At 37.9% G+C, this 27,976-nt stretch overlaps 2 protein-coding genes across 2 annotated transcripts; one reads left to right on the top strand and one right to left on the bottom strand.

Annotated features, from left to right (window-relative positions):
• The first annotated feature begins 232 nt into the window (after positions 1 to 232).
• On the top strand, positions 233 to 2,924 carry LOC125235329. The gene is made up of 2 exons (XM_048141866.1): positions 233 to 640; positions 1,578 to 2,924. Exons 1-2 carry the CDS (start codon positions 505 to 507, stop codon positions 2,501 to 2,503), a joined length of 1,062 nt encoding a protein of 353 aa, XP_047997823.1. The 5' UTR covers positions 233 to 504; the 3' UTR covers positions 2,504 to 2,924.
• On the bottom strand, positions 646 to 3,438 carry LOC125235328 (protein ALP1-like). The gene is made up of 2 exons (XM_048141865.1): positions 3,106 to 3,438; positions 646 to 1,527 (listed from the first exon to the last, which is right to left on the bottom strand). Exons 1-2 carry the CDS (start codon positions 3,402 to 3,404, stop codon positions 660 to 662), a joined length of 1,167 nt encoding a protein of 388 aa, XP_047997822.1. The 5' UTR covers positions 3,405 to 3,438; the 3' UTR covers positions 646 to 659.
• Positions 3,439 to 27,976: the final 24,538 nt, after the last annotated feature.

Below are 27,976 nucleotides of genomic sequence, written 5' to 3'. Positions count from 1 at the left end.
CTATTGGTAAACCTTATGTCGTTGCAGTAACGTACACAATTAAACAGTTTGAAGGTTTATGATGGTAGCTAGCAATTATTTTATCGAGTGTAGAGTTAAAAGCCGAGTAGAGTAAGGGCACCGCACACACAGCGCGGGCGCGGGCGGGTGCGTGCGTCTGCGGGCCCGCCGCTCGTTGTGTTAGCCAGTTTATAATGTACATCCACACACACAGCGCGGGCGCGGGCGGGTGCGTGTATCAGCCACACGCGCCCGCCCGCGCCCGCGCCCGCGACACAGACAGAGAGCGGGTGAGGCGGGTAACGGGCGGTAGCTTTTTTCGTAATTCCTTAGTTTGCGTATACGCTCACACACAGCGGGCGTGCGCGGGTCGGGCGGGCGCGTGCATTTCATGGACTTTGTATTTATTTACAAAGTTTGTATCCTGTTTCGTGTGAAAATTTGTGTCCTGTTGTTTTGTTTGTTTGTATTTGTATCGGCGTTTGTATTTATTTACAAAAGGCAATGGACGTAAACGAAAAAATTATAGAATGTGTTCGAAAACACAATTGTTTATGGGAGCCAAAGAACCGGCACTACAAAAATGCAGTTATGAAGGCCAGACTGTGGCAAGAAATTGGAGAGGAGTTAAATGAAAATTGTAAGTACACTTATTTCTTTTATTGGCTATTAAAATACCGTACAAATTTATCTCTCACTTGAAAAGCTTCATTAGAGGATCGTCGATTTGTCGGATTTACCGGTGTTATTCCTGTCGCAATAATAGGTTCTGCGGCAACCAAAAGATCGATGTCATTATTTCCTCGCTTGTCAATAATATAGTTATGTAAGCACGTTGTAGCTTTTACCACGTCTATTGCAGTTTCAACTGCACATTCCATTGGCCTCCTATATACCCGCCATTTATGAGTCAATATTCCAAATGCATTCTCGACAACCCGCCTTGCGCGACATAGTCTGTAATTAAAGTTGGTCTTTTGAGGATCGTGCAGACTCGCGGCTCTAGGGAAAGGTCTCATCAAGTAAGGTTTCAATCCAAAACCTTCATCTCCAATCAGGACGTGAGGTACGGGGTCCGTCGTTCCAGGCAGCGGTTTTGGAGGGAGTATGATGTTATCATGAATATATTCGTGATAAAATGTTGAATTTTCAAATATTGCGCTATCGCTATGGCGGCCATAGCTACCTATGTCGACTGTAATGAATTTATAAAATGGATCTACTATTGCTAGTAGTACGATTGAAAATATATTTTTGTAACAGTAGTAATTTGAACCACTGTTTTTGGGGCATTTTACATTAACATGCTTTCCGTCAACACTCCCAATACCATTGGGAAAATTCCAAATTTGTCTATAACCGATCTCCGACTGCCTCCAAGTTTCTTCCGTTGGCGCGGGCATGTATTTTGGTTGCATTGTATCCCATATGGCTTTACAGACTTCTTTGACTATATTCGAAACGGTACTGCTCCCGAGTCGAAAAGAGAACGCTATGGTTTGAAACGAATCTCCAGTTGTTAGATACCTGAAACAAAACGTAAAATACCGAATTATTTATTATGTTTTTTATTGCAGGTGAGGTGATTAAAAAAAAATGGAAAAGCATGAGGGATGGCTATATGAAATATAAAAAACAAATAAAGGGCACTACAGGAAGTGGAAGAAAGATGATAAGCTTTGTGTGGGCTGCTCAACTATCATTTTTGGACGACAGCATCAGTCCCAGGAATACCACATCCAATATTCCTGAAAGCACTAGAATCACAACAAATACTATTGTTAATTCGCCTATTTCGCCAGCGACGACACATGCTACGGAATCTACAGATACAGATCGCGAATCTCCAACACCTGGTACCTCTACCGATCCAGATGTACCTATGCGTCGTTTTCCTGAATTATCGAACCATCCGATAGAAGAAACACCTACAATTCGTACTTCAAACAAAAAAATCAAAGATACAGACGTTAATGAAATGATAGTAGAATTTTTAAATAATAAAACAAAGAAAACAACACATGACGGTATTGACCATTTATTTTTAAGTTACGCTCAAACTTTTAAAAAATTATCCCAGCGCAAGCAGGCAATGCTAAAAGTGGATTTAGCTAAACTGTTTTCTGACGCCGAGCTCAGCGAAATGACTGCATCATCATCATCACCAGCCCATATAAGTCCCACTGCTGGGCACATTCCTTCTCCTATGCAGGGGAGGGAAATGTCTTCGGTCGCTGAATATGTTCAGCACCTGTCTCCGGCATATTCAATGATATCGGCAGCTTCAGAGAGTTATACACAAAATAATATATACAATAATAACACTAATTATGAGTGCACACAGAATTTTACAGCAATAGAACAAAACGTGCCATATTCATTGGTTTCAGATGCAAGACAGTCTTCATCAGATCACCTTTTCCTTCCGTCAAATAATAATACTAATAATTCTAAAGACACACAAAATTCTTTTATACCGACAGAACGACGCGTGCCATATTAATTGGTTTCAGCAGTCTAGATCTAAAGTTAACTATTTGTAATTGTTAATCGTAATATGTAGGTGCATATATAAATACTAAATGCTGGTGCAGTAACGTGAACTTTCCATAAAAAATGTTCAATGTCATCACTGTTTTCTCAGTGGGTATGTTTGTTGAGATTACATAAATAATTATACTTTGTTTTTTTTTTTATTAATTATTATATTGTAATGAAAAGTTTACGATATTGCCCACCTTAACGCAAAATAATTAGCGATACTAATTATGTCTTTAATCTTATGTTTATTAAAACTACCTATAAGTAGATTTTTCTATGATTGTTGATCTCAATAAATGTAATCTTGATCTGAATTATTTGTATCGAATATTAAGTGTACTTACTACACTTAATATTCGATACAAATAATGCTTTTAGTGAGAAACTAAGTAAGATAATTATTATTGTAGAACTTGAACTTTTTTATTACTTGAACTCTATGTTGATTTTTCTATGAATGTTGATCTCAATAAATAAGTAAGTACACTTATATTCGATACAAGTAATGCTTGTAGTGAGAAACTAAAGTAAGATAATTATTGATCTAATAATAATAAACATTACCTTAAACAAACTGCAAGCTTTTCTTTTGTAGAGATTGCTGGCCTCCAATTTGTATCCTGTTTGTGTATTTTTGCACTCAATGTTTCGTGTAACTCTTCAAAGGCTGCCTTAGACATGTGAAAATATTGAAAAAATCTATCTTCATATGTTTCCAGTTCTCTACACAGCCTGTGGTACTCTCCAAAAATTAATCGTTTCTTATTAATTTCGTGAACCCAGATTTTTTTTCTTTTGCGAACTTTATTCCGCAATAGAAGCAGAAACAATAATTCGTCGTCTGTGTCCGTATCTTCTGACATCTTGGTGCAGACTGGCGACTGCCGACGATCGATGGCGGTGAGAACCCGCGTCGGGCCCGCGGCGGGCGACGCGCGCCGCACCCGCGCCCGGCCCGCCGCGGGCCCGCCGCACCCGCGCCCGCGCTCTGTGTGAAGGGTTTGAAAAACGCACCCGCCCGCTAGGACCCGCGGCGGGCCCGCGCCCGCGTTAGATGTGTGGTGTCCTTCCTTTTGTAACTGTATATTCTTACTGTGCAATAAAGTTTAAATAAATAAAAAATAAAAATTTATAAATATTTATTTAACAAGGGTGACTGTATAACTGTGACTGTGTAAGTTGTACAACAAGGGTGCAAAGTTGTATTTTAACGCCGAGTGTGGAATTGAAAAACGAGGAAGTGAAATGGTTCTATAGTCGAGAAAAAATCCTGAACTTGGCGAGTTTTTCAACACACGAGAAGTAAAAAATTAATTAATACATTTGCTCCCGTGTGTAACACAAAACTTTTCCCCTCACTATAGCGAAGAAAGGATAACGCAAAAAACGTGTGATCACTGCTTACAGTACGAGTAGTTCCACAGGTGGTAAAACATCTTCATCACTAGATTCACTCATTTTTATCAATTTAAAAGCAGAAAATTTGACTATATTCAAGGTCAAATTACTTTTACCAGCTGGTATTAAAAGATAAAACACGTTTCTGAGTTAGTGAAGGGAATACTATATTATACATAATTATGTTATCGACAAAAGTGAGCAATCTTCTCGCCCAACCCTATTTTCTACAACAGACTTCCGTGACCAATCGTGACGGATAAGGCTAATTTATCAAACAGTGCTTCAATTTTATAATAACTCGGTTGCGTGTGTGACAGAATATTCTATTACTCGCACCTAGACGATTAATCTTCAGGCTGCGTAGGCAACAGCCAGTTTACTCTGTAACGAACGAAACACAATGTAGGCTTTTTCATAAGTATCTAAATATTATAGACTTGATTCTAACAGGTCGTGTTTTTGGATTTTTTCAACTCAGAAAAGAGTGTCATCTTAAAAACCGTCAATGTACATCAAATTTCTCTGGTACGTAACTGCAGATAGGCAGCTCAATTGCCTACCTTTGCCAAAAAAACCGGCCAAGAGCGTGTCGGGCCACGCTCAGTGTAGGGTTCCGTAGTTTTCCGTATTTTTCTCAAAAACTACTGAACCTATCAAGTTTAAAACAATTTTCCTAGAAAGTTTTTATAAAGTTCTACTTTTGTGATTTTTTTCATATTTTTTAAACATATGGTTCAAAAGTTAGAGGGGGGGACGCACTTTTTTTCCTTTAGGAGCGATTATTTCCGAAAATATTAATATTATCAAAAAACGATCTCAGTAAACCCTTATTCATTTTTAAATACCTATCCAACAATATATCACACGTTGGGGTCGGAATGAAAAAAAAATCAGCCCCACTTTACATGTAGGGGGGTACCGTAATAATTTTTTTTTTCCATTTTTTATTTTTGCACTTTGTTGGCGTGATTGATATACATATTGGTACCAAATTTCAGCTTTCTAGTACTAACGGTTACTGAGATTATCCGCGGACGGACGGACGGACGGACGGACGGACGGACAGACAGACATGGCGAAACTATAAGGGTTCCTAGTTGACTACGGAACCCTAAAAACCGTCAATGTACATCAAATTTCTCTGGTGCGTAACTGCAGATAGGCAGCTCAATTGCCTACCTTTGCGAAAAAAAGAAAAAAACGAGTGTTTGATCCTGATGCTGAAAAAACACACACACAAAATCGTGATGTGGGAAATAGAACGGAGATTTATGGACTTATTTATGTAGTAAAATGATCCCAAAAACCCCAGGATCTGTGAGAATCAGGTTATCAATATTTATTTTGGAAAACGCCCAACTGTCACTACGAGTATGTCACTAATATGGAAGTTGGAGATAGTCACAAAACGTTTCGCTGTCCTAGATCAAGCGATTGTCACCGTGGCTAGGCGCCCAGTCGCGTTATTAGTGTCCAGCAAATTAATGGCTGTTTGTAAAGTTCTTTCAACCCCGCGCTAATACGGTAATGTTCTTAATTGCGATTGGTTTTAAACTGTTTTGACACAAGCGATTGATTTATGGTTAGATAACAACTAAACATACATAATTTTGAATAATATTCATGTATGTAAAGCCGATCTTACGATCGAACGCCAACACAATCTACATGATGTTTATTAATTTATGTTACCAAAAAACCTTAAAATTAAAGAATGCACAACTCAGTAATATAATCGTCACTACTTTTAAAAAATCTCGTATCTCACGTTGTTCCTCAAAGTTAAAACGCAGTAAGTCTATATGCATTCCATACATACTTACTACAATTTTCTTTTCATTGAAAGTGTGTGTGTGTCTCTTTGTTTGTCCGTCTTTCACGGCAAAACGGAGCGACGAATTTACGTGATTTTTTATGTAGAGATAGTTGAAGGGATGCAGAGTGACATAGCTACTTTTATCTCTTTCTAACGCGAGCAAAGCCGCGGGCAAAAGCTAGTATTTTATAAAGATAAAAATGAGTTTATTTTATACAAACATGAATCAGCCACTTGCGTATAATCTTGAACAAAGGACTTAGATCTTAATCACTCCGTAAGTGTAGGAATAGAAATAAGCTGTATCGGTTTCACAATCTTAAAAGCATAAATTAAATACTAAGTAGCTAGTGATCTCAATAATGCTAACTGTAAAGACTTTACAGTTAAATTAAAGGTATACTAGTACTCGCCGTGCTAGGTGCTACCATATAATGTAGAGGAAAAAGATCTATCATACTGGTTACCTATATTAATTATATCGAAAACAATAAGTCTACTATTCTTAAAATTAAGTAAATAACTTTTATATCAAGTAAACAACTATTGAATCATCATTAAAAATATGTATTTGAATTCTTACGAGTCTTAGGACTCATTGCAAGTGGCCCGTGGGCAGCCACAAGAACTTGATGCGGATTAGAAACTTTAGATGGATATAGATACATGTCATAGAACATATAGATGGAGATGGATGATTCATCAATCTCAGAAGTTGTTGATATGAAAATTACACCACATCATTATTTTATTATTTGAGGCTGACAGGGCTACCCTGCATAACTCAGGCATACTATTTTTTAAAACTTAAATAGTCTTTTTCACATGCACTTAGGTATATTGTTAATTTTATCGACATCGCAACAGTCGTTTTGTTTAAATTTATAAAATAAGTATGCTAATGTGTCCGAAAAAATACCTATGATTTAATGTCTCGTCTAGACACAATATAAATACTATAATGTAGGTACCTAACGTATACATTAATGTTTTAAAGGATTAAGCCGCTTTAGATCTAAAATATTAGCTAGTAAATGACTGCTTACACCTAGATCCAACAGACCCCATAACCTTTATTGGACCAGTAGGTATAAAGTGAGGGATAATTCCTAAGCTATCTTGCAGACACCGTTTCTCCTGTATTTATTGCACTAATAAATATTTATGTCATAATCCAAAGTAATGGTCGCAACGGATCACTGTATGCCTATTCCTCTCATCTCAAAGTTGCCCCGTTTATACTAATAATCGGATGGAACGGCCACATGATAAGTTAATTCCATACAAAATGGATTGATAACTTACAGAATGGAAACGTGAAGTTGGGTTAAATATTGAGAGGAATTTTAGTAGCGTTTAATGGAAGTGTGAAGAGTGGTCGGATCGGTCTATAGGTAATGGAATTAACTGAGACCGATTATCATATAATTTGATGGACGCGCTATCTCCACATCTGAGGCATGAGGCTGCAATTGGAGTAAAAGGCCTTCGGCTACCGACGGGCCGCCTATTAGATCTAATTATAGTTATACCGTTTTATTTTGAAAGATAATGGTATAATGAAGGAGACATTTTTATCCAAATAATAAAAGAACGGTTATGCATTATGTACGATGCAATTTGTGATACGTTATGGCTCGGGCGGAAACCCTGGGGCTATAATTATGTATGAACATTGTGGCGACATTTTGTGTGCTGGAAGATGACACATGGGTAATTTGATTGTACGCCTTTACCGTGGCTTGCTTAAGGAATACTTAAAGGGTTAATAAAAGTTTTTGTTGCAAATTAATGGATATTGTATTCTGAAACACAGGTTTTGTAAGAGACCCTTAAGAATAATGGATTAAAACTCGTTCATATACCAATGTTTTATACTGGTATCCTACCATTATTTTTATGAATATTTGTACAACATCGGTAGGTTTGTCTAAATACAATGTGCTCGTGAGCATGCGAAGACATTAAACCACGCATTTCTGAGGTTTAAAGAAATATATTTTTTTAAAGAAATGAAGAAATTTTGCCCAAAAAATATTTTGATTTTTTAAATATTTTTGAATATATTTTCACATAAAAAGTAAATGTTATTCATAAAACTGGCGCTAAAAATGAGTTTTAACGTTTTTTTTTTAAAGCTGTTTTTTGAAAGGTTTTACTTGTCACTTTTTGACATCTGACAATAATCTGCCATATTGGCATCAACGCCGTCAAAAAGCCTTTTGTTGTACTGAGTAACAATAAGATTTTTTTTAAATTGGTAATAACTCTGAAACTAGGCGAAATCCAGAAAAGTGTATATGACATTTTAGTCATAAAATGGGATCAGGAATAATTATGCTGTTAAAATTTTTCGCAATGTCACGAGCACCGTGTGTATCATATATCACACGAAAGTCTTTAATGTAAAACAAATAAAATAATAACACTGCAATTCATATAATCATACAATCTCATATATACCTACCAAATCTAAGTTTGCTTATTTCAAACGTTACTCAAGAGATAATTCAAAGCTTGACAAGTTGATAGCATCTCGGGGAGCTACTCGTGTACAAGCACAATCCGTTCTTGTAACGGTAGCTTGTAAAAGAAACTGGACCGAGGAGAGCTATTCCTTGTTAGGATTTAAAGCTAGCGCTAACAGAGTAACACCCTTATTCATAAACGTACACTAATAACAAGCCGATAAAGTTCGTTTGTCCCTTTCTATCACACCAATATGTCGGAAAGGGACAAACGAATTTTATCGGCCTGATAACTTTAGAGTACGTTTATGAATAAGGGGGTAAGTATACGGATTTATTACCAATGATAACTAAAATTCCCTTTCTTCCCGTGGGTGTCGTAGAAGGCGACTATGGGATATGGGTTAAATTGTGGCGTAGGCGAGAGGCTGGCAACCTGTCACTGCAATGTCACAGTTCCATTTTCTTTCAACCCCTTATTTGCCAAGAATGGCACTGAAGCTTTAGTAGTTTCATGTGTTCTGCCTACCCCTTTATGGGATACAGGCGTGATTGTCTGTATGTTATGTATGATAACTAAACTTTTTTGAAGTGAAACTTCTAATGCGACTTTTTTCAACTGACATTGACAGCGCGTAACACTCTGTCAGAGTTACGTTACGTTGCGTGAAATGCCGACTCACTCAGCGTGTAACATTCTGTCATTGTCGTTGCGCTGAACGCAACTCACTCATCCGCAAATGCTGCAATTCAAATCCGCAGATGCTGCCAACAAATTAATGGAGAACCCCTGTTTAGCTCGCAATAAATTAACAGCATTGATCCCATCCTACCATGTATCCCGCATGGGCCTTGTCCGTGGTGTCCCTGTAGACTGGTCAATGGAGGAGTTCGTTTCGGCTACGGAATTAAAAGAGGGAACCGGCAAAATTCTGAAAGCCCGCCGTCTCCAACGCAAGGTTCTCAAGGAAGGTGGTGCGCCATCATGGGTCCCGACCCAATCTGTGGTTGTTACATTTGAGGGACAGAAACTTCCTTCCAAGATTTTTGCATGCTACACATCACTAACCGTTGAAATATATGTGCTGCCCACTATTCAATGTAGGAAATGTTTGCGGTTCGGACATATCCAAACTCAATGCAGATCAGATGCACGGTGTTATAAATGTACTAAAAAGCACCCAGGCGATTCCTGCAACATTGCTCCCGAACATATAACTTGCCTTTTCTGCACAGCTCGTCATTTTGCCACAGATAAAAAATGCCCAGAATTCAATAGGCAAAAATCTATTAAATTGTTAATGTCAGAGCAAAACATCTCTTATCAAGAAGCTGCGGCCCGAACTCCAACCGTTCGTAAAACCTACTCTGACGTAACAAATACTATGTTTAGCCCCATATTTCCAGATGCATCTCGTCTTTCTCCCCCGATTGACACAGCTCCCTCTAATTCACAACTCCCACACCCACATAATGGACCAAGTGTATCTCAATCCCGCCGACAGACTACATACCGCCCCGTCCGACCTCGGACGCCTCTTTCCCCAGTTATGACCGCCATGCTCACCAAAATATAATTTCTACACCTCCTTCTCAATTGCCAAACGGACATGCCCTCTCATTCCCCCAATCTTACACTGAGCCCACAAATGACAACAGTCTATCACTCATGATAACTCTGATGGAGAAGTTTACCTCCATGATTAGCGAATGCGTACCGAACAACGTTGCCCATCACCTTGCAGCCATCAGAACCGAACTAGCCTCAGTTAGCTCCCCTATTATGGCCCCTACGGCCACTATCCTTCAATGGAATAGTCGTAGTATCATTAAAAACAAAACAGATTTAATCAAATTAATCAATGATCACTCTGTTACGGCCGCGGCCATTTCGGAGACATGGCTGAGGCCTGGATCCCGCTTTCGGATCCCAGGATTTTCATGCCTCCGTGATGACCGCAATGATGGCCGTGCAGGTAGTGCATTATTAATTAACAGAAAATTCCCCTTTTCACAGATCCAGCTTCCCCCATTCCCATGACATTAACGCAGTCGCCGCTAACGTCATGGGAATAAACATTATATCGATTTATATCCCTCATCCGAATCTAAATTTAATTCCTGATCTATCTTCTCTCTTTTTTCAGTCCCTCATCCTCTTCTGATCTTAGGTGATTTCAACTGCCATAACACCTCTTGGGGTTCGTCATACAGTGATACATTCTCCTCATTTCTCATTGACCTGTTTGATGATATCAATGTATCTATAATCAATGATGGCTCTCCTACTCACAGAGTATATCCCGGCCAGAACCCCAAGTCGGTCTTAGATCTTTCTGCTTGCTCTCCTAACCTTTCTTGTCTGCTCTCCTATCAGGTTTTGAACCAGTCTTTCGGCAGTGATCATTTCCCTATAATAATTTCCAAACCGTCCTCAGTATCGCCTTTTTCATCACCAGAACCTCTTTTAAAATATAAGCTGGAAAAGGCTGATTGGCCCAACTTCTCATTCCAAGTAGAGGCAAAATTAAAACTACTACTTAGTGTAAATAATTCATTAAGTCCTTTTGAAAATTACTCCCTGTTCAAATCTATAATCTTAGAAGCAGCTGACAGTCACATTCCGAAGAAAACTCCATCCTGCTCTAAGATTCCATCTCCCCCGTGGTGGAATTCAGACTGTTCAGCAGCAGTCAAGGAACGAGATGCAGCAGAGCGGAGATATAATGAGACAGGACTTTCTGAAGATTTCAATTCCTTCAAAAAAGTAGCTGCCCAAACCAAACGTCTTTTATCCAAATCAAAAAAGAGCGGGTGGAAAGGATTCTGTGAAAGCCTTAACCCTAGAACTCCACCATCACTGGTTTGGAGAAACATCAAAAAATTTCGAGGATCACTCAAGCCCGACCCTTCATCATCTAGTGATTCTTCTACCTGGCTGGAGGAGTTTGCAAATAAACTGGCCCCACCATCTGTCCCAGAGGAATGTTGCTTAAATTCATCCTTTTCTCTTCAGTTAGCGGCATTTGACAAACCCTTTTCTATCTCGGAATTCGACATGGTTCTAACTGGTCTCCGCAACAGCTCACCTGGTGAGGATGGAATTCCATACTGCTTTATCCAAAAAATGAGCCCCTTCTGCAAACAACACCTTCTAAACCTCTTCAATCTGTTCTTTATATCCGGTGAGGTCCCCGAGGATTGGAAGACCCAAGTAGTAATCCCAATCTTGAAGCCAGGCAAGGATCCCCAACAAGCATCTTCTTACCGCCCCATAGCATTATCTGCAACCATGGGAAAAATATTTGAACACTTGATTAAGAGCAGACTGGAATGGTTTGTTGAAAACAAAGGGCTCCTAGCAGATACGCAATTTGGATTTCGCAAGGGGAAAAGTACCTTGGACAGCTTAACCATCTTAACTGCAGATATAAGACTAGCACTCTCTAGAAAGCAACAACTTACCGCTTGTTTCTTAGACATATCTGCAGCTTACGACAATGTGCAGCTCCCTCTGCTCAGAGCAAAATTGCTACAGCTGAGCATTCCTGTGAGAATTGTTAATATTGTTTGCAAACTGTTCATGGGAAGAACCATCAAAATTAGATCAGGCAAATCATTCCTCCCCCCTCGTACAGTCTGGCAAGGCCTTCCTCAAGGCTCTGTCCTCAGCCCTCTTTTATATAATCTTTACACATTTGATGTTGATCAATCTGTCCTCCCCTTCTGTAATATTCTCCAATACGCTGATGACCTGGTAGTTTATACTGCAGATCATAGTGTGGACAGTGCAACAGCTCGACTCAATGAGGCTCTTGTATACCTTAAGGAATGGTTGGATGAGCATGGTCTAGCTCTTTCTCCCTCAAAAAGCTGCACTGTTAGCTTCACACGTCGTCACTCCATCCCAAATGTCCTTCTGCGCTATGAAGACCAAATTATACCCTCCAGCAATATGGTAAAGTTTCTGGGAGTGTTTTTTGATTCCAAAATGTCAGGTGTCCCCCATTTGAAACATATTGTTGGTAAATGTGAAAGAGGCATAAATGTTCTCCGATCTCTCTCTGGGGTTTGGTGGGGTGCTCATCCATACTGCCAGAAGCTAGTGTACAATGCCTTAATCCGCAGCCAAATGGACTATGGCTCCTTTGTCCTAGAACCCTGCAATAAAGAAGCACTCAGAAAGTTAGATGCTATTCAAGCAAAATGTCTACGGATAATTCTGGGAGCTATGAGATCCTCACCAAAGAACGGCATGCAGGTGGAGTGCGTAGATCCACCGCTATCTCTCCGCAGACAACTCCTCGCAGACCGATATGTATTGAGGGCTTGCTCCATATCAAATCACTTGCTCATCCCTCGGCTACAAGCTCTCTCCGCCTTAATACCTGTAAATGCATATTGGTCTCATAAAGATACACCTAGGTTTATATCTAGTTTTCGAAAAATTCAAGACCTCCCTGCCTTACTCTATAGCACAGGTAAAAATTCAATATTTGAAACCGATTATAACTGTTTAATCTACTCCCCCAAAGTAATTTTAAATTTTAACATTAATAAAAATGACCCTGGAGCCAACGCAAAATTAAACAAAGAATTAGAAAAGTGGGAAGATTTCTTACCAATTTACACCGATGCATCAAAACTGAAGAATAATAGCCGTGTGGGAGCAGCTATTTGGATACCCAGATACCGTATCCTTCTATCTTACAAATGCCCTTCACAGGCCTCTGTCTTTACCGGTGAATCAATTGCATTGATGGAGGCTGTGGCATATGTGGAGTCTCACAGCATCCCAAAAGTTATCATATTCTCCGACGCTAAAAGCTGCCTACAGGCCGTATTGGGCAATCATTTCAAAATGAAAATGTTATCCCCATTCATCCTCAATCTGAAACAAGCATTACACAGATGTCACGAAAAAGGTCTACAGATAACATTAGTATGGATTCCGGGCCACTGCGGGATAGAAGGTAATGAGGACGCCGATATGTGGGCAAAACAAGCTATCCTTAATGGATCAGACTCACACAACATGGTTCTCGCATCCGATTTAATGATTAAAGCTCACCGTGATTTGAGAGATGACTGGCAGAAACTATGGGACGCTTCCCGACGCCATGTTGGAAAACATTATGGAAACATACAGCCAATTATTCCATATAAACCATGGTTCTTCCGCTTCCGTTCAGCTACTAAATGGGCCACGTCTACACTCTGTCGTCTCCGATTAGGTCACGTCTGTACTCCGGTGTTCCTTGCCAAAATTAGGGTTCGGGATAGTTCCCTGTGCGAATGCGGGCTTGACGAAGGAACTCCTGATCACATTTTCTTTTCGTGCAGCAGACTTAAACACTCTATGTACGACATTTTACCGAAAGACATCCCTCGCCCTATCAATTTTCAAACGCTCCTGGTCCTCATGGACCCTCCCATTACCGCATTGCTTCTCAAACACATTCAAGAAAATAACATTAAACTTTAAATTCTTTTCTTATTCTATTACTAACATAATATTATATTGTCAATAATTGACAATCTCTTATTTCTCCTTATGTTGGCATGCTTACTAACTGTCAAAACTGCCGCCCTTTCTCGCTCTTCTCTCTAATAAACTGTACATTCGTCCTGTGCTGTCTGTGATGTCCTTAACATTAAATGTTTTTTGTTTTAGGTTTCCAGCTCCTTTCCTACCACAAAATTTTCACCGAACATTCTTATCGTGCGTTGTATGTCTATAACGTCGTCATTGACAAAACCCCTCCTGCCAAAAGAGGGGAAAGCCACAAATTAAAAAAAAAAAAAAAAAAAAAAAAAAAAGTACATTTTATTAAAAGCCCATACTGTTCCATTGCTTGGCAAATGCCTCCTTCAGTATCGTCTAAGTATCCTTTGAAGTCTCTGTCTAACCCAAACTGGCTATTAAAAATCTTATATAACATTGAGTGACAGGGACAGCGTAATGTCAATGCCATCGCGTTATCCCTGTCACACAATGTTATATCTTATACTTTTAAACGAGCAATTCTTGTATATTTATTTATTTATATATTTATTTACACTGACGATCTCGGAAACCGCTCTAACGATTTCGCTGAAATTTGTTATGTGGGGGTTTTTGGGGGTGAAAAATCGGTCTTACTTATCCTTAGGTCCCGGAAAACGCGAATTTTCGAGTTTTGATGCGTTTTTCTTCGCGCGCCATCTCGTGTGCAGTAGTTGTACTGTTAAGACAGAATTCTTTCGGTCGATGTAAGTACTATTTATTGCAAACACTAGATGGCGACACAGGTCAAGGCTAAAACGAATAGAAAATACACTATTTGAGTTTTTGTGGCGAAATGCGCAACATCTCGTGTGGAGTAGTTGTGTTGTTAAGGCTGAGAATTCTTTCGCTCGATGTAGGTACTATTCATTTTTGAACTAGATGGCGACACATGTCAAGGATACGAAACAGAACCGAGCGAAGCTCGGTCGCCCAGATATTAACATTTATAACAGTCAGCAGTGTGGGAGCATCAAAAGACGTCAAGCTCGTTCCGCTATCTCTGACGATGTAGGTATCTAATTATGTATGTATAGGTACTTAGCAGATGATAGGTCAATTGACATTTGCGCCTTACAATTTAGTAGGGGGAAATTAGCTAAAATTACGGCATAATTAATGGAAGGTTTTTTTTAATTGAAATATGTACTTTATAGACCGAAGTTATTTTTCATCAACCCTCCCCACTCCTCCCCCCTTTGCGTCACCCCTCTACCCTCCCTTAAAGTGCCGAAAATGCGTTTTTTCTCGATTTCTGACAAAAATGTTAAAGATACAGAAAAAGCGCGTAGGAACAAAGTAATTCTTAATAAATTTACTACAAATCATTCATTAACACTTTGGTTCTAGCACTTATAGTTTTCGCGCGATCCGTCACGAAAGTTGGTCCTTTGCTGCAATTTTCTTTAATGAATGTTAAGTTTTCGCCCAAAATGCTTACGAAATCGTCGAAATTTGTTTGATATGACTAAAATATTGTAACTCATGACTAAAATAAAATTAAGGGGGAAAAATCACTACCATGGGTGGAATTTCCAATGTCTTGGAATTCCAGTAACTATTTAAGACGTAATATTTTCACGGTAGTAGTCGCTAGGAGTACCATTGATCCATATAGTGTATCGATGACTGGGGATGAGCTTTTGGTAGCTGTTGGTAGAGCCCTGGAGTATCAATCCAGAAGCCGTCAGTTCAAGTTCCACACATGGTAGTGATTTTTCCCCCTGAAATTCATTTTCAGTTTATAATATTTTAGTAATATCAAACAGATTTCGTAAGCAAATTGGGAGAAAACTTAACATTCACTAAAGAAAATTGCAGCAAAGGACCAACTTTCGTGATGGATCACGCAAAAACTATAAGTGCTAGAACCAAAGTGTCAATGAATGATTTGTAGTAAATTATTAAGGATTACTTTATTCATACACGCTTTTTCTATATATTCAACGGTTTTGTCAGAAATCGCGAAAAACCGCATTTTCGGCTATTTAAGGGGGGGAAGAGGGGTGACGCAGAGGGGGGAGGGATGGGGAGGGTTGATGAAAAATAACTTCGGCCTATAATGTACATATCCCAATCAAAAAAAATCTTCCATTAATTATGCCAAAATTTTCATACATAACTTTCCAGAAGCAACGTACTAATTTGTCACAATTTATTTTATGACAAGTACAGTCATCGACATAAATAAGTGATGATTTCTGTATCTTGTCACTTTAACGTCGTGTTTGAAATGTCATACGAAAATGTCAAACGATTAAAAGCCACAAAGTACAGAAATCATCACTTATTTATGCCGGTGACGGTACCTAACAGTAATCTAACTTCGAATAATGAAGAATTCACGTTCGGTATCTTAGTCGATTAGTTTGCATATCAACTTTTGTTTTTATAACATCTCATGTACTTATTTTAAAATTTGAAGATAAAGTATATTTTAATATAAATCTAGTTTGCTTTCAACCCAGTTTGACCGTGCTTGCGGACGCCCGCAGACGCAGTAATAAGCGTTGCCAGAGTTGCCTTAGGAGCAGTTAAATTGCTTTTGTGAGATTAAGGAAATATTATACAATTTTAATGCTAGCTCCTACACGAGATCCGTAACATTATCCATTTTACATGTCATGATATGACTAGCTTTTATCTTATCAGCTCAAACTGTGTTCTATTTATTGGGTAGCAGAAAGAGAAACACCTTATCAGGTGTACTTGGATTTGAATGTTCTATCTCATTCTTTAACATACATAAACAATATTTAAAATACTTTGACTTATTGCTTACAAATATTAAAGGTATTTTTATATTAAAGGAAAAATTGGAAAAATTTACGCTTCCGGCAGCTTCTGTCGGTAGATGGCGCTAGACGTCACCCCAAGACGTGTGTACATAAGGAAAGGCATGGAAAGATTTGCGATGTCCGGCGTGGCTTCCGTAGCTCAATTGGTTAAAAGCATTGCACGGATTGCAAAAAGGATGCGGGTTCAAGTCCCGCCGGAAGCGTAAATTTTTCCAATTTTTCCTTTAATATAAAAATGTTTAGAATCGTTAGCAGACGTTTCTGCTTGTTAAAAATTAAATTTAAATATTAAAGGTAGCAAATTAAAAACACATAACTTAAAAATAGGTACCTATTTAAACTTTGGTAGAGAAGGCTTCGTCCTAAAAAGCATTTGATCTTACCTGAAATTAATCCGATCATTCAGTATCAAAAGTGACGTTTTTGGATCAAGAAATGTCGTTTTGGACAGTAAAATACCACATCTAATTCATAATTAAAATCCGGGTGGGTACGCCTGACATTCGACGTATACGTATTAAAAGTTTCTTCAAATTTATCAATCGCTAACGAATACGACAATAAATAATAATCCTAAGCCCGTCACGCTCCCCGCATATTCCGGTAAAACGAAAAAGGTCAAAGACGAGCGTAATTTTTATAGAAACTTAGTTCCTTTTTACAATAAAGGCAGTATAAAGGTGTGCCCGCTTCGTTCCTGGTTGCTTAAGAAGAATAAATATTTACCGTTACCTAATTCGTTTTTTTTTGTAAAAAAATACGACAATTTTGTAAAAGTATCATATTTTATTCTTTTAGTTAGTGGTTGAACATATAACTGATGTCGATTCGAGTGAGACCGACAACTACTTAGATACCTATTTGTTTTCAAGCAAAAGTAACACATTATCGCTGAATCATATGGAGCCTCTAAGAAATAATTCGTATAAATGTAAGTAGTAGGTACGCGCAAACGTGTGGTAATAGACAATTTGGTACATTTACCTAAAAATGTCATGTCTAATGTCAGCATGTATTCCAATTGGCACAGACCAATATGAACTAACAGTCGTCGAAGAAAAAGTATAATAATGTTATTTTTCCCCGCACTAGCTCGGAAACACGTGTTTTATCCTTCAATGCCAGCGGGTAAAAACGCGCGCATTTTATCCAGTAGTGGATAAAGTAATTTGACCTTGAATATAGCAAAATTTTCTGCTTAAAAATTGATAAAAGTGGGCGAATCCAGTGATGAAGATGATTTACCACCTGTGGAACTACTGGAAACATTGTTAAGCGCGTTTTTTGCGTTGTACTTTCCTCGCTGTAGTGAGGGGATGAGTTTTGTGTGACACACGGGTGCAAAATGCAAATGTATTTTACTTCTCGTGTGTTGAAAAACTTGCAAGTTCTATTCTCGAACCACTCGCTTCGCTCGTGGTTCAACTGTGTTAATAATTTGATTAAATAATAAGTAATATTAGTTTGGTAATGGATGACATAATCTAAAAACAAGAGTACTTATATTGGTACGGTAAATACATATATTGGCAACCGTACTGCGGTACCCTAAAACAAGGTTCGTATCATAAATATCATAATTATCCGAATCTAATCGTTATAATTAATAGAGACTATAATATTTGCTCGTGTATAAAATCGACATTAATATACAAAATAAATTGACGTCAAACTCGTTTTCATTGACTAATTTATTGTCTCAAGTATTTAGTATGTCGTGGTATAATAATTATATTTTTTCTACTCCTGAACTGTTATTCTTCATTTACAGGGTCGTGTCGTGCATAGATCTTTAAAACCCTACATAAAAGTCTACTCCCCAAAGCCAGCAGAACCAAACAATGCGTTTTCAGTTTTTTCGATACTGCGCGCATGCGCGGAATCCGGCGGACGCTGGCTTTGGGGAATAGACTTTTATGTAGGTAGGGTTTTAAATATCTATGCACAACCCTGTAAATGACGAATAAAAAAAAATTTAACTTACACTTTTCTGACCGAAAACTGTACCGATTATTCTATGTATATTCATAAAAGTTATTCAGGATACTCTTGGTGCGTTAATTAATCCGCTACTATATAGATGCTGACTGTACTATACTAGCAAACTATTAAATGTTCGAATAAGTCAAAATAATCCCTCAAATTGCCTTCAAACACACGACATGTCTTATGAAATTGATTATAATTTTGCGTGCCGCCGTTGCAAGCCAGCATGCGCTTGTTGATATTAGCAACCGTGACATCTCTCATAGCCTGACTACACACGTTCCTATTAGACTTATAAAGCATACAATTTGGATTCGACGGTAGTACCACGCCTCGGACACTGGCGATCAAACATATGAAAGAGGCGCGTTCCTAGCATACAGTCTAAGCTCGTGTAGGTGAACGCGTAATGAGTGAAATATGACAAGTCGACTGTACGCTTTTCAGACAGGCGGTAGCTGTGAGGTAACCGAGAGGCTTGGGCGACATTTTCACCTGGGAGCGGGAATGGCCATACTGTACGATAGTACTTTTTATTATATTGTGGTAGTACTCGTACTGTAAACTGTTTTATAGATGGGTAGATCAAACTTTTAAGCAGTTACACGAGTTGAAGAAAAAAACTAAGATCGCTCTCTTAGTTTTTCTTCAAGCTGACAGTAAACCAATTTTATGACATTTGATTATCGGAATCAATTATAAAATTTCAAGTAAATAAGTAAAATCATTTTTAATAAAATACCTACAAGTATTTTTTAGCTCAATAGTCACAGGCGACCCTATTGTAATTTTAATGACAACTTTGAACACGGCTACTTAGTAACTTCTATAGCAGATTGACGACGAGAAAATAGAGACATCGGTTCTTATTCTAAGTACTCGAAACTAAATAATTCTAGTCATGTTCTGTCAATTCCATACACAAATCAAAATGTTACACGAACAACTGTTACTCGGCAACAACCTTGGAAATCTTGGAATCGTACTTTTATAGCATTTATTTGCTGGCAAAGTCAGAGTTGAGGCAAAGACAAATTTGCCGCACAAGTTAGGGAAAGTTGACGATTTCCACAACGTTACAGTCGAAAATACCTTTAGTCTTGTTCTCTCATTTTCGAAACATTGTTGGAAGTTCGAAATAATGTCTCAATTTAATTATGGAATCGCCGATTGGTTTCTAAATTCATTAGAATTAAATTAATGTGTTTCGTGTTATTTTAATATAAATGTTTTTGGATAATTTTATTAATAAATAATACCAAATGTATAAAACATATTTTGTATTACTGTATAACTTTATCCACCATAATTAAAGTGGAACAGGAGCCGATTTATGAATATCCATCGCTCCATTTTGTATTGCATTCAATAACTACTTATTTCTACTATTAGGCATTCTCAGAATTCAAAACGAGTCTGAATAGTGCTCGAAATTTTAAAATCGACCTCCTGCCATTTCATGACCCAATTTTTGTCGAGTATCAATAAACCTCAGATATTCTAAACCAAAGCCATCAAAATGACCTATACGAATGGCACTATCTGTTCTGAATAATGTTATTACAGAGGGTCATGTTTAATGGTATAGAAAATCCTTACGAACGACTCGCACACCAGGGAATGAAGAGGAAATGGAAAACAAATAACTGGAGGACTTCGGGTAAAGATGAGGTTTCCAGAAATGAGATATTAAGGTTCACTATCAGATGGAGGTTATAGATTAGGGTGCCCGAACTTTCGGGTCAGTATTATTAATTATTGTAATATGAGTAAGTAATTGGGGGTATGGATTCGATAATTGTGATAAATAGTTGCCCACTTGAACTTGAGGGCCTACAAGTTGGATAACTTGACTTATCACATTACAAATATTGTTTTCGATAGAGATATAATTCCAAAGGTTGTTTTGTTTCGTATTAATAAGATTTTGAAACATTATTTCAAAAACAGAGCATCAATGAAAGCCTAACGTTTTAAGGACTCTAATATTTAGATTACATAATAAATAAATACTATAGGACATTTTTTACATGGTTCTGAGCCAGTTAAGGTAGTTAATAATAGTAAACTAAACTGTGTAAAAATAGATTCATTTCAGCTTTCATAGCGTTGAACGACCCGTTAAGATAAATTCTTATACTTAGACAAGAAAACAAGATAATTTCGTGTCCCTCTAAAGCTAGTCTTACTGTACTGTACTGTACTGTACTGTGACTGCACCAGCCAGCAGTTACTGCTGCAAGGACGCAGAGGCGCTGGACACAAAAGAGAGGGAGGGACGGGAGGCTCCTCGAGCTTGCTCAAATGCACGTACCGGCACGATAAAGGCCACCGGTCAGAGGCGTATGCTGGGTGTGCTAACAACCTCCGTCCTGGTGAACCTGTACCGGTTCAGAACGTGCCTTTGGGCCTACTCGTGTATTCCGCCCATCGTCTGCCGCTCCGGTATATCCAGCTGACCCTCCTGCCCGAGACACCGGTGAGCCAATAATACGGGTGGGGAGTGTGGGGCGTGTGCAGTCAGGATGGGTATTGACGGGAGTAGAAGAACCAGACCGAATACTAGCATCGTGCCCAACGCAGGGAAGATGGATAGATAAATATGTACGAGGGGATGGCGACTGCGGTTAAAGTGTTATTAACTTTTATATATATATTGAGGCCCGTAGGTAGATTTTTGTGAATGTTGTAATATCCGGTTCGGATTCTGTGTCTGTCTCTGGGTGATTGTATAATGTATATCTCCAACACTTGTTTTTTATTAGGTCTCTATCCTGAGCTATGGAGTCCCAATAGGATCTGCTTTATCCGAATATTATAATAATTAAAAACTAGGTATCTTAACATTATTACATTCAGGCCGAATCGAAAACACTAAAATCAGAATTTGAATCATGTTGTTTAATTATCGTGCGTCTCATCCGCTCCAATGATACAGTAAACCAATTTACATCCTAGGCCATTTGTAGAACCTTTTCACAGTAGTCTTGAAAGTGACTTCTAGGGCAAATAAAGCACGGTGTCAATAAGATAGGGTTCTAAGGATTCAAATGAGTTAACCGTCGCAATCGAAAGACTTCCATTCGATATTTGACATCATTCGGTGTACATTCGGATTGACGTGATAGTTGAATAATATAAATTATACGACTGTAGAAATGTAGATCAGCTTTATTGGCGTTATATCCATTTATAACCTGTCCTGTCCGGTCGTCATTACGTTTGGTTGCCAGCTGTCGGGGATTATAATCAACGGTTTTACATAATCCTTTATTATCTTATTTTATGTTAAAGAAAAAAATTTCAGTTTGGAGCACGATTTGAATTCAAGGGTTCAATATAGTCATTGAACTGTATTTTAGATAGATAATGCTTTGTTGTTATTTCTTGACAGAATATAGTTAAAAATGAGTTCTGATTCAAACTCACTCAAGTCCCTTAGGAAATATGTTTCAAAAAAATATGTAAGAATAAAGTTGGATTTTCAGTGCTTTAAATATAAGCGATTCAAGTTCGTTAACTTATTTACCTATAAGCTACTTAGAACCTCAAACAGATTCTACAGTAATTATCCATACTAATATTATAAATGGGAAAGTGTGTGTGTCTGTTTGTTTGTCCGTCTTTCACGGCAAAACGGAGCGACGAATTGACGTGATTTTTTAATTGGAGACATTTAAAGGGATGGAGAGTGCCATAGGCTACTTTTTGTCTCTTTCTAATGCGAGCGAAGCCGCGGAAAATAACTAGTATAATATTATATCTAGAGAAACGTAATAGCATTGAAAGGCACACAAAGTAGACCAAGGTAATACAAAAATGTAAATAAAACTATTTTTCTCAAACATGCAATGAAATATTGTCTTTACGTTCCTTAAAATGGGCTGGGAAGTATCGCTTTTTGGGCGCAACAACTCGAGAGGACTGTAAAGGGATTTCATATTATTTTTCAGGCCTAGGCCTGCAAAGTAACTTTTTTTATAAAATATTGTCCTTTAGAGCATTTTTTATTTTATTTCATTGTATGTTTGAGAAAAGCACTATACATGCCTCGGCGTGAAAACGGATTCCCGGCCTCGTATCCCTATCCCACTTGGCCGGAAATCCTCATTTTCCCGGCCTCTGATGTAATGTACTATTTCATGATGACATATTTACCATAATAAAAATTACCTATAGGTACTTTTCCGTGACCTCAAATTAACGGTACCCTAATTACAATTGTGAAAGTGTCAAGCTACCCTTACAAACGTGATAAGGCTTATTTCCATATTCCCGTACAAACACTAATTAGAATAATAAATGACTAATCCCTTCGTGTTTAAAAATACTGTTAGATTGGTAACGCGTGGAATAAATTAGGAAGTTGACGAATAGTTTACTAGTAAATAGCTAATAAGAACGTACTTATACGTACATTTAATAGTGGAAAATAAGCATAAGGAAACGACTGGTGGTAAGCAATGTCTGTAGCCTATACGCCTGCAGTATTTCCGGACCGATACGACTTTCAAATCTTCAAGAAAAGAGCGTACACCCATCTCAAAGGACGGCAACGCACCTCCAACACCTCTGGTGTTTCGGGTGTCCATGGGCGGCGGTGATCGCTTACTATCAGGCGACCTGTATGCTCGTTTGCCTGCTATCCCATAAAAAAAACAATGGTCAAGGTAATGTTTTATTGAATGAACTCAGTACCTACCTATGATAAAACAGTTCAATATAAATTACTAAAGTAAAATAAGTTTAAACCCAGTAGTGCAACACAAGAAAAAGAAACATCTTAAAACACCCGGTGCTGGTAACGAGCCCGCCTCTATAGTAGGAGCATTGCAAATGTAGGTGCCTACACTCGTCCGTTTGTTATTTTATTTGCTCTCTACTCAGTAAACTCTATTACCCAGTCGATGGTTTTGATTCGAGGAAGTCTATGTTTACATTGACTGCTTAGCGCATGTCGTTGTTGTCACAATATTTTACTTATGAACGCTGTGAGAAAGTTTACGGAGTGGACATCATTGTTTATCTATGCGTAGGCGTCATCGGTATTATCTTTGTAATTAAGAACTGTTCAGAATAACTGAATATTTCCTGTGCGTTATCTCAAACGCTTTGTATCGACCATGGTATCAACTTTTTTGAAGTGAAACTTCTAATGGGACTTACAACTGACAGCGCGTAACACTCATTCAGTGTTACGTTGCGCGAAATGCCGACACATTCTGTCAGTGTCGTTGCACTGTACGCGACTCACTCATTCCATTCATTCACTTATTCACTCAGTCAGTGACAGAACAGAAATTAATTGGAATGTGTGTGTTTCATATTTAGATCGAATGCAAAATGAGTTTATGTTTTTTTTTAATGATTTGAGCGAATAGCAATGTAAAATATTTAAAATAGTAAAAATATGGACGTAAATAAACGCAAAAACGTGATAGTCACTTGACATAATGTTTTTGAGGTGTTACGAAGTTTCACTTCTTCGCGCGGAGGGACTCAGCACGCACTGTTTTTTATTTATTCCCATACTACCGCCGCCTGCCTCCTTGCTCAAAACAACTAATGGACTACGTTATTAGTGGCCACCTCGAAAAAGTGCATTAGTGTACCGTAAGTGGTATAAAACTATTTGAATATAGCTCAAGTAAAGTGCGCGGTGAGTGCTTAAACCAGTTTCCATGCAGCGATTCGCCTCAATTACTGTAATCGCTACAGTTTTATTTGAACTATTCGGTAGCCGCCTTTGTAAATGTTCAACCCAGTGTATTAAACGACTGGTTATTTACATGATAAAGCTGGATATTGCGTTTTAAATGTAGAGTGTGTAATTGTTTATTTCATATAAGGTGCATTAGGGTAAGAGTTTTGTATTGTTCACGATTATTTTCATTATTTCGATTATATATTATTTTGGGTTTTCCGTGACCATGATGCATGCAATTGCGTCGAAAATAATATCGGGAGCTCGACAAAAATCAAAAAGGTAATCACGGTCTATATCCCGGTGCATGAGGTGATTCTGAATGACAGAAATGCTCGGGTAATTTCGAAATTTGATATGATGGAAATAATGGTGATTTTTATGCGACTTTCGAAATTAGACGTCTTTCGGAATTACCCTAGTGTACATGTATATTCAAAAATATTGCGGTACCTGGGTTATTTTAATATTTTACGACTTTATTTTAAAGAAAAATAATATTTATTTATATGTCCAATTTAAGAAGAGCTTTGGAAATTCCACGAATCCTTTCTTCTATCTATTTTATGGAATAATTTTGGGGATAGAACAGGTCTGTGAAAATTGGTCAAGGGTTTAGTTAGGGGTGGTTGACTACGTAACCCCTTTTTGACTCTTATCACGGTTAGTTAGCTGCGCCTCGGGAGAGGATCCGCTAGTTTGTAAAGAGAGTGCCCTTTCTTTGAATATTGCATTTGACATCTAAGAGGCCGGGCGGGCTGAAATGATAACAGTGACGGGGAATCATCTCATGTTTGTAATACCTTATTACTCCCAAGGGGAACCAAGTTAAAGCATATTCACAAGCAGAACATTAATTACTCTGAAACTGCCTATTCATTGCACAGCAAAAACTTCGAACTTCATATGTATAAGTCTCTGCTTACAAATTTAGTCATTAAAAACCTGCCGAGCTGACAAGAAACGCTTTTACTTTTTGAAATTAAACAAGCCCTTAGTTTGTATTTATGGGTCGTTTGTTACGAATCACAATTTCGCATTCAGTTTCACCTTAAGAGCCAGTGGGTTCGCAGACAAAGCAATGGACATAATGAATTTTGAAGTCTGAATTTTCAAATAAATAATTCATTGTGAACAAGATGCGAGTTCCTAGTAATGTAAGAAAGCATATTTTAGCTCATATCGTAAACTGCAACGAATGACAACAGTCGTAAAGTTTTATGTCTCGTACCAAGTCGTCAGACTCAATTACAATTACAAATTATTACAAATTTTCAAGTGTCGCGTGGCTAGGTATGCGTGAACCGGCGCGAACGCGAATCTGTTACAATGTTGGGTTGTGATTTTATGGATTCATTTTTACGCGTTCGTGCAGAAAAGGCACTTCTTTCGGTTTATTTATATCACAGAGGTATAAGCAAGGGAAGAGTTGTATCTCCATACATCAGTAAATGCGGGTTATTTGTATAGGCATAGTTAAGCGACATCTAGCGACAATCACGCACTGAGAGAAAATACAACCAGTTTTCATGTTCGTTCAACAAGTTTTTTTGGTTAAAATAGCGCCTACTTGCTCATTGGTTCAAACAACAAGCTACTTGTCATTTGAATCGGCAATATATTTGAATCAACAAGTCGATTTTATAAAAACAACCTGACACATATTGTTTTAAACATACGTTTGGCTGATTCAAACGGATAAACCGCAACAAGTCGAACTTGTTAAATTCACAATGCCTTTCAGTGTAGGCATAGTTAAGTGACATCTAGCGACAGTCACGCGTCAAATAGCTTGAATTATCAGTACCACTATTCGATACTAGGTGGCAACTGGGTCTCGTCTGCAAAAAAATAATATTAGAACAGTTAACAACTTATATTACAAGCAGAAGTAATTGAAAACCGAATACTGATTAATACTATTACAATATTAGCTAAAAATTGGTGAGCATTAGACTTCTCGTTCGTCGCGACATCTATTGACAAGTAGCAGTACTGATAATTTACGTTAGTTGACGCGTGATTGTCGCTAGATGTCACTTAAATAACTATGCCTATACAAATAACCCGCATTTACTGATGTATGGAGTTACAACTCTTAATTCCCTTACTTATTCCTCTATGGTGAACATTAAACTGGTCGACACTGAATACTATGGGATCCTTGAAAGTTTTATGTAGGTAATACAAAGGGTAATGTCAGGTAATAAATATGTCTTGACCAGGTCTATATCGACGCCGACGCTCTGGCAAACTAACTTGTCATTCGCTTCTTCAGTTTTTAAGTTCTAGCTGCGGCTTGAAAGTTTTGGTGTTGTCGGAAATCATTATAATTGTGATTTTAAATTAATGGAAAACTGAAATCGAATGTCACCAAAGAAAGATTGAAGACGACAATCCAGGCTTTTATGTAAAAATTGTCACAATTTTGGATACTTTCAACCCCTTTTTGCCAAGAGTGGCACTGAAACTTAGTAGTTCATGTGCTCTGCCTACCCCTTTATGGGATACAGGCGTGATTATATGTATGTATGTATGTAAAATATACATCACATATTTAGGTCAAAGGTATTAAAATGCAATATATTTACGAGTACATTTGTCAGAGGCTGTAGCTAAAGTATTAACATTTTTGAATGGGTGTCAAAAATAAAAAAAAACTGCCTATGTCCAATATACGTACACTAACCTAGCCTAGACATGAATACGATTTATGGTTAAGCGTCTGCTTTTCAGTAGGTACAATTTCACTTTTTTACATGACGCATGATTAGAAGCTTCGATGACGAGGAATGTGAAATTTGTAATATAAATCGTCTTTGCAAAAACATCACAAACATGTACCCAAGTTTACTCAAATATAAAATATTAAATATTCAGTGTTCTTTTTACGACACTTAACTTCCTTCATATGGGTATAGAAGAGCAGAGAGTAACATTACTAGCGACCACCTGTGGTTTGTGCACGTTTAGCTATTTCCATATACAATCTTATGCCATTGCCTTGAGTTCTAAATAGTAATGTGATTGTGAATCGCCATTTTAAGTCAAATGTTAATTCAACATAAACTTGAAGTTGGCTAAGAAAACGTTAAGTGTGTGCCCTTTTCTCCATAAAATAAATCTGTAGACGTGAGTACACTCCGCAATATATAGGCTACATAACTCAAGTATTTACAATAGAGAGCATTAAGAAAGGATGTCTTCTTTTAATAAATAAAAAAGAGACCATTTTTATTTCTTTGATGTTTAGGACAAAACATGTACGGTCAGCATCAAAAGTAGCGGATCAAATAACGCTCCAGAAGCGAGTAACCCTTCTGAAACCGCTAAACAAAAAGACCATACAAAAAACAACTTATAAAAATATTACCTTTTTGACATCTCTGACCAAGAACTGACTCCGTAGCCGAATGGCATTTCTGCGACGCGAAACGCCACCGAAACGCCACGGAAATGTAGTCTGGCTATGCCTCTGTCTCTCTCTCTGCGCAAGAGCGATAGAGATATATATATATAGTTATATATAACATTACCGCGACCGCGATTAATTAACATTATTTTTACCTTTTTTCTTTTTTTTTTTGTGTGTCGTGCGGTGGGAAATAAACATTAACTAAAAGCGGGTAGATTATATTTATTTGTCTACCCCGAACATTTATATAAATTAATATCGGGTAGTTTTGTGTTGTTTACATCTCCGGTGACATTTTGCTG

This window comes from Leguminivora glycinivorella, chromosome 17, assembly GCF_023078275.1.
Source record: "Leguminivora glycinivorella isolate SPB_JAAS2020 chromosome 17, LegGlyc_1.1, whole genome shotgun sequence".
NCBI lineage: Eukaryota > Metazoa > Arthropoda > Insecta > Lepidoptera > Tortricidae > Leguminivora > Leguminivora glycinivorella.
The sequence above is the reverse complement of the archived record's forward strand: the minus strand, read 5'-3'. Positions and strand labels throughout refer to the sequence as shown.

What these genes read in the sequence shown, in the direction of transcription:
- LOC125235329 (XM_048141866.1), top strand. Translation starts at nt 505, where the DNA reads ATGGACGTAAACGAAAAAATTATAGAATGTGTTCGAAAACACAATTGT. An exon ending in AGAGGAGTTAAATGAAAATT is followed by an intron (nt 641 to 1,577) that starts GTAAGTACACTT and finishes TTTTTATTGCAG; the next exon opens with GTGAGGTGATTAAAAAAAAA.
- LOC125235328 (XM_048141865.1), bottom strand. Translation starts at nt 3,404, where the DNA reads ATGTCAGAAGATACGGACACAGACGACGAATTATTGTTTCTGCTTCTA. An exon ending in AAGCTTGCAGTTTGTTTAAG is followed by an intron (nt 1,528 to 3,105) that starts GTAATGTTTATT and finishes GTTTTGTTTCAG; the next exon opens with GTATCTAACAACTGGAGATT.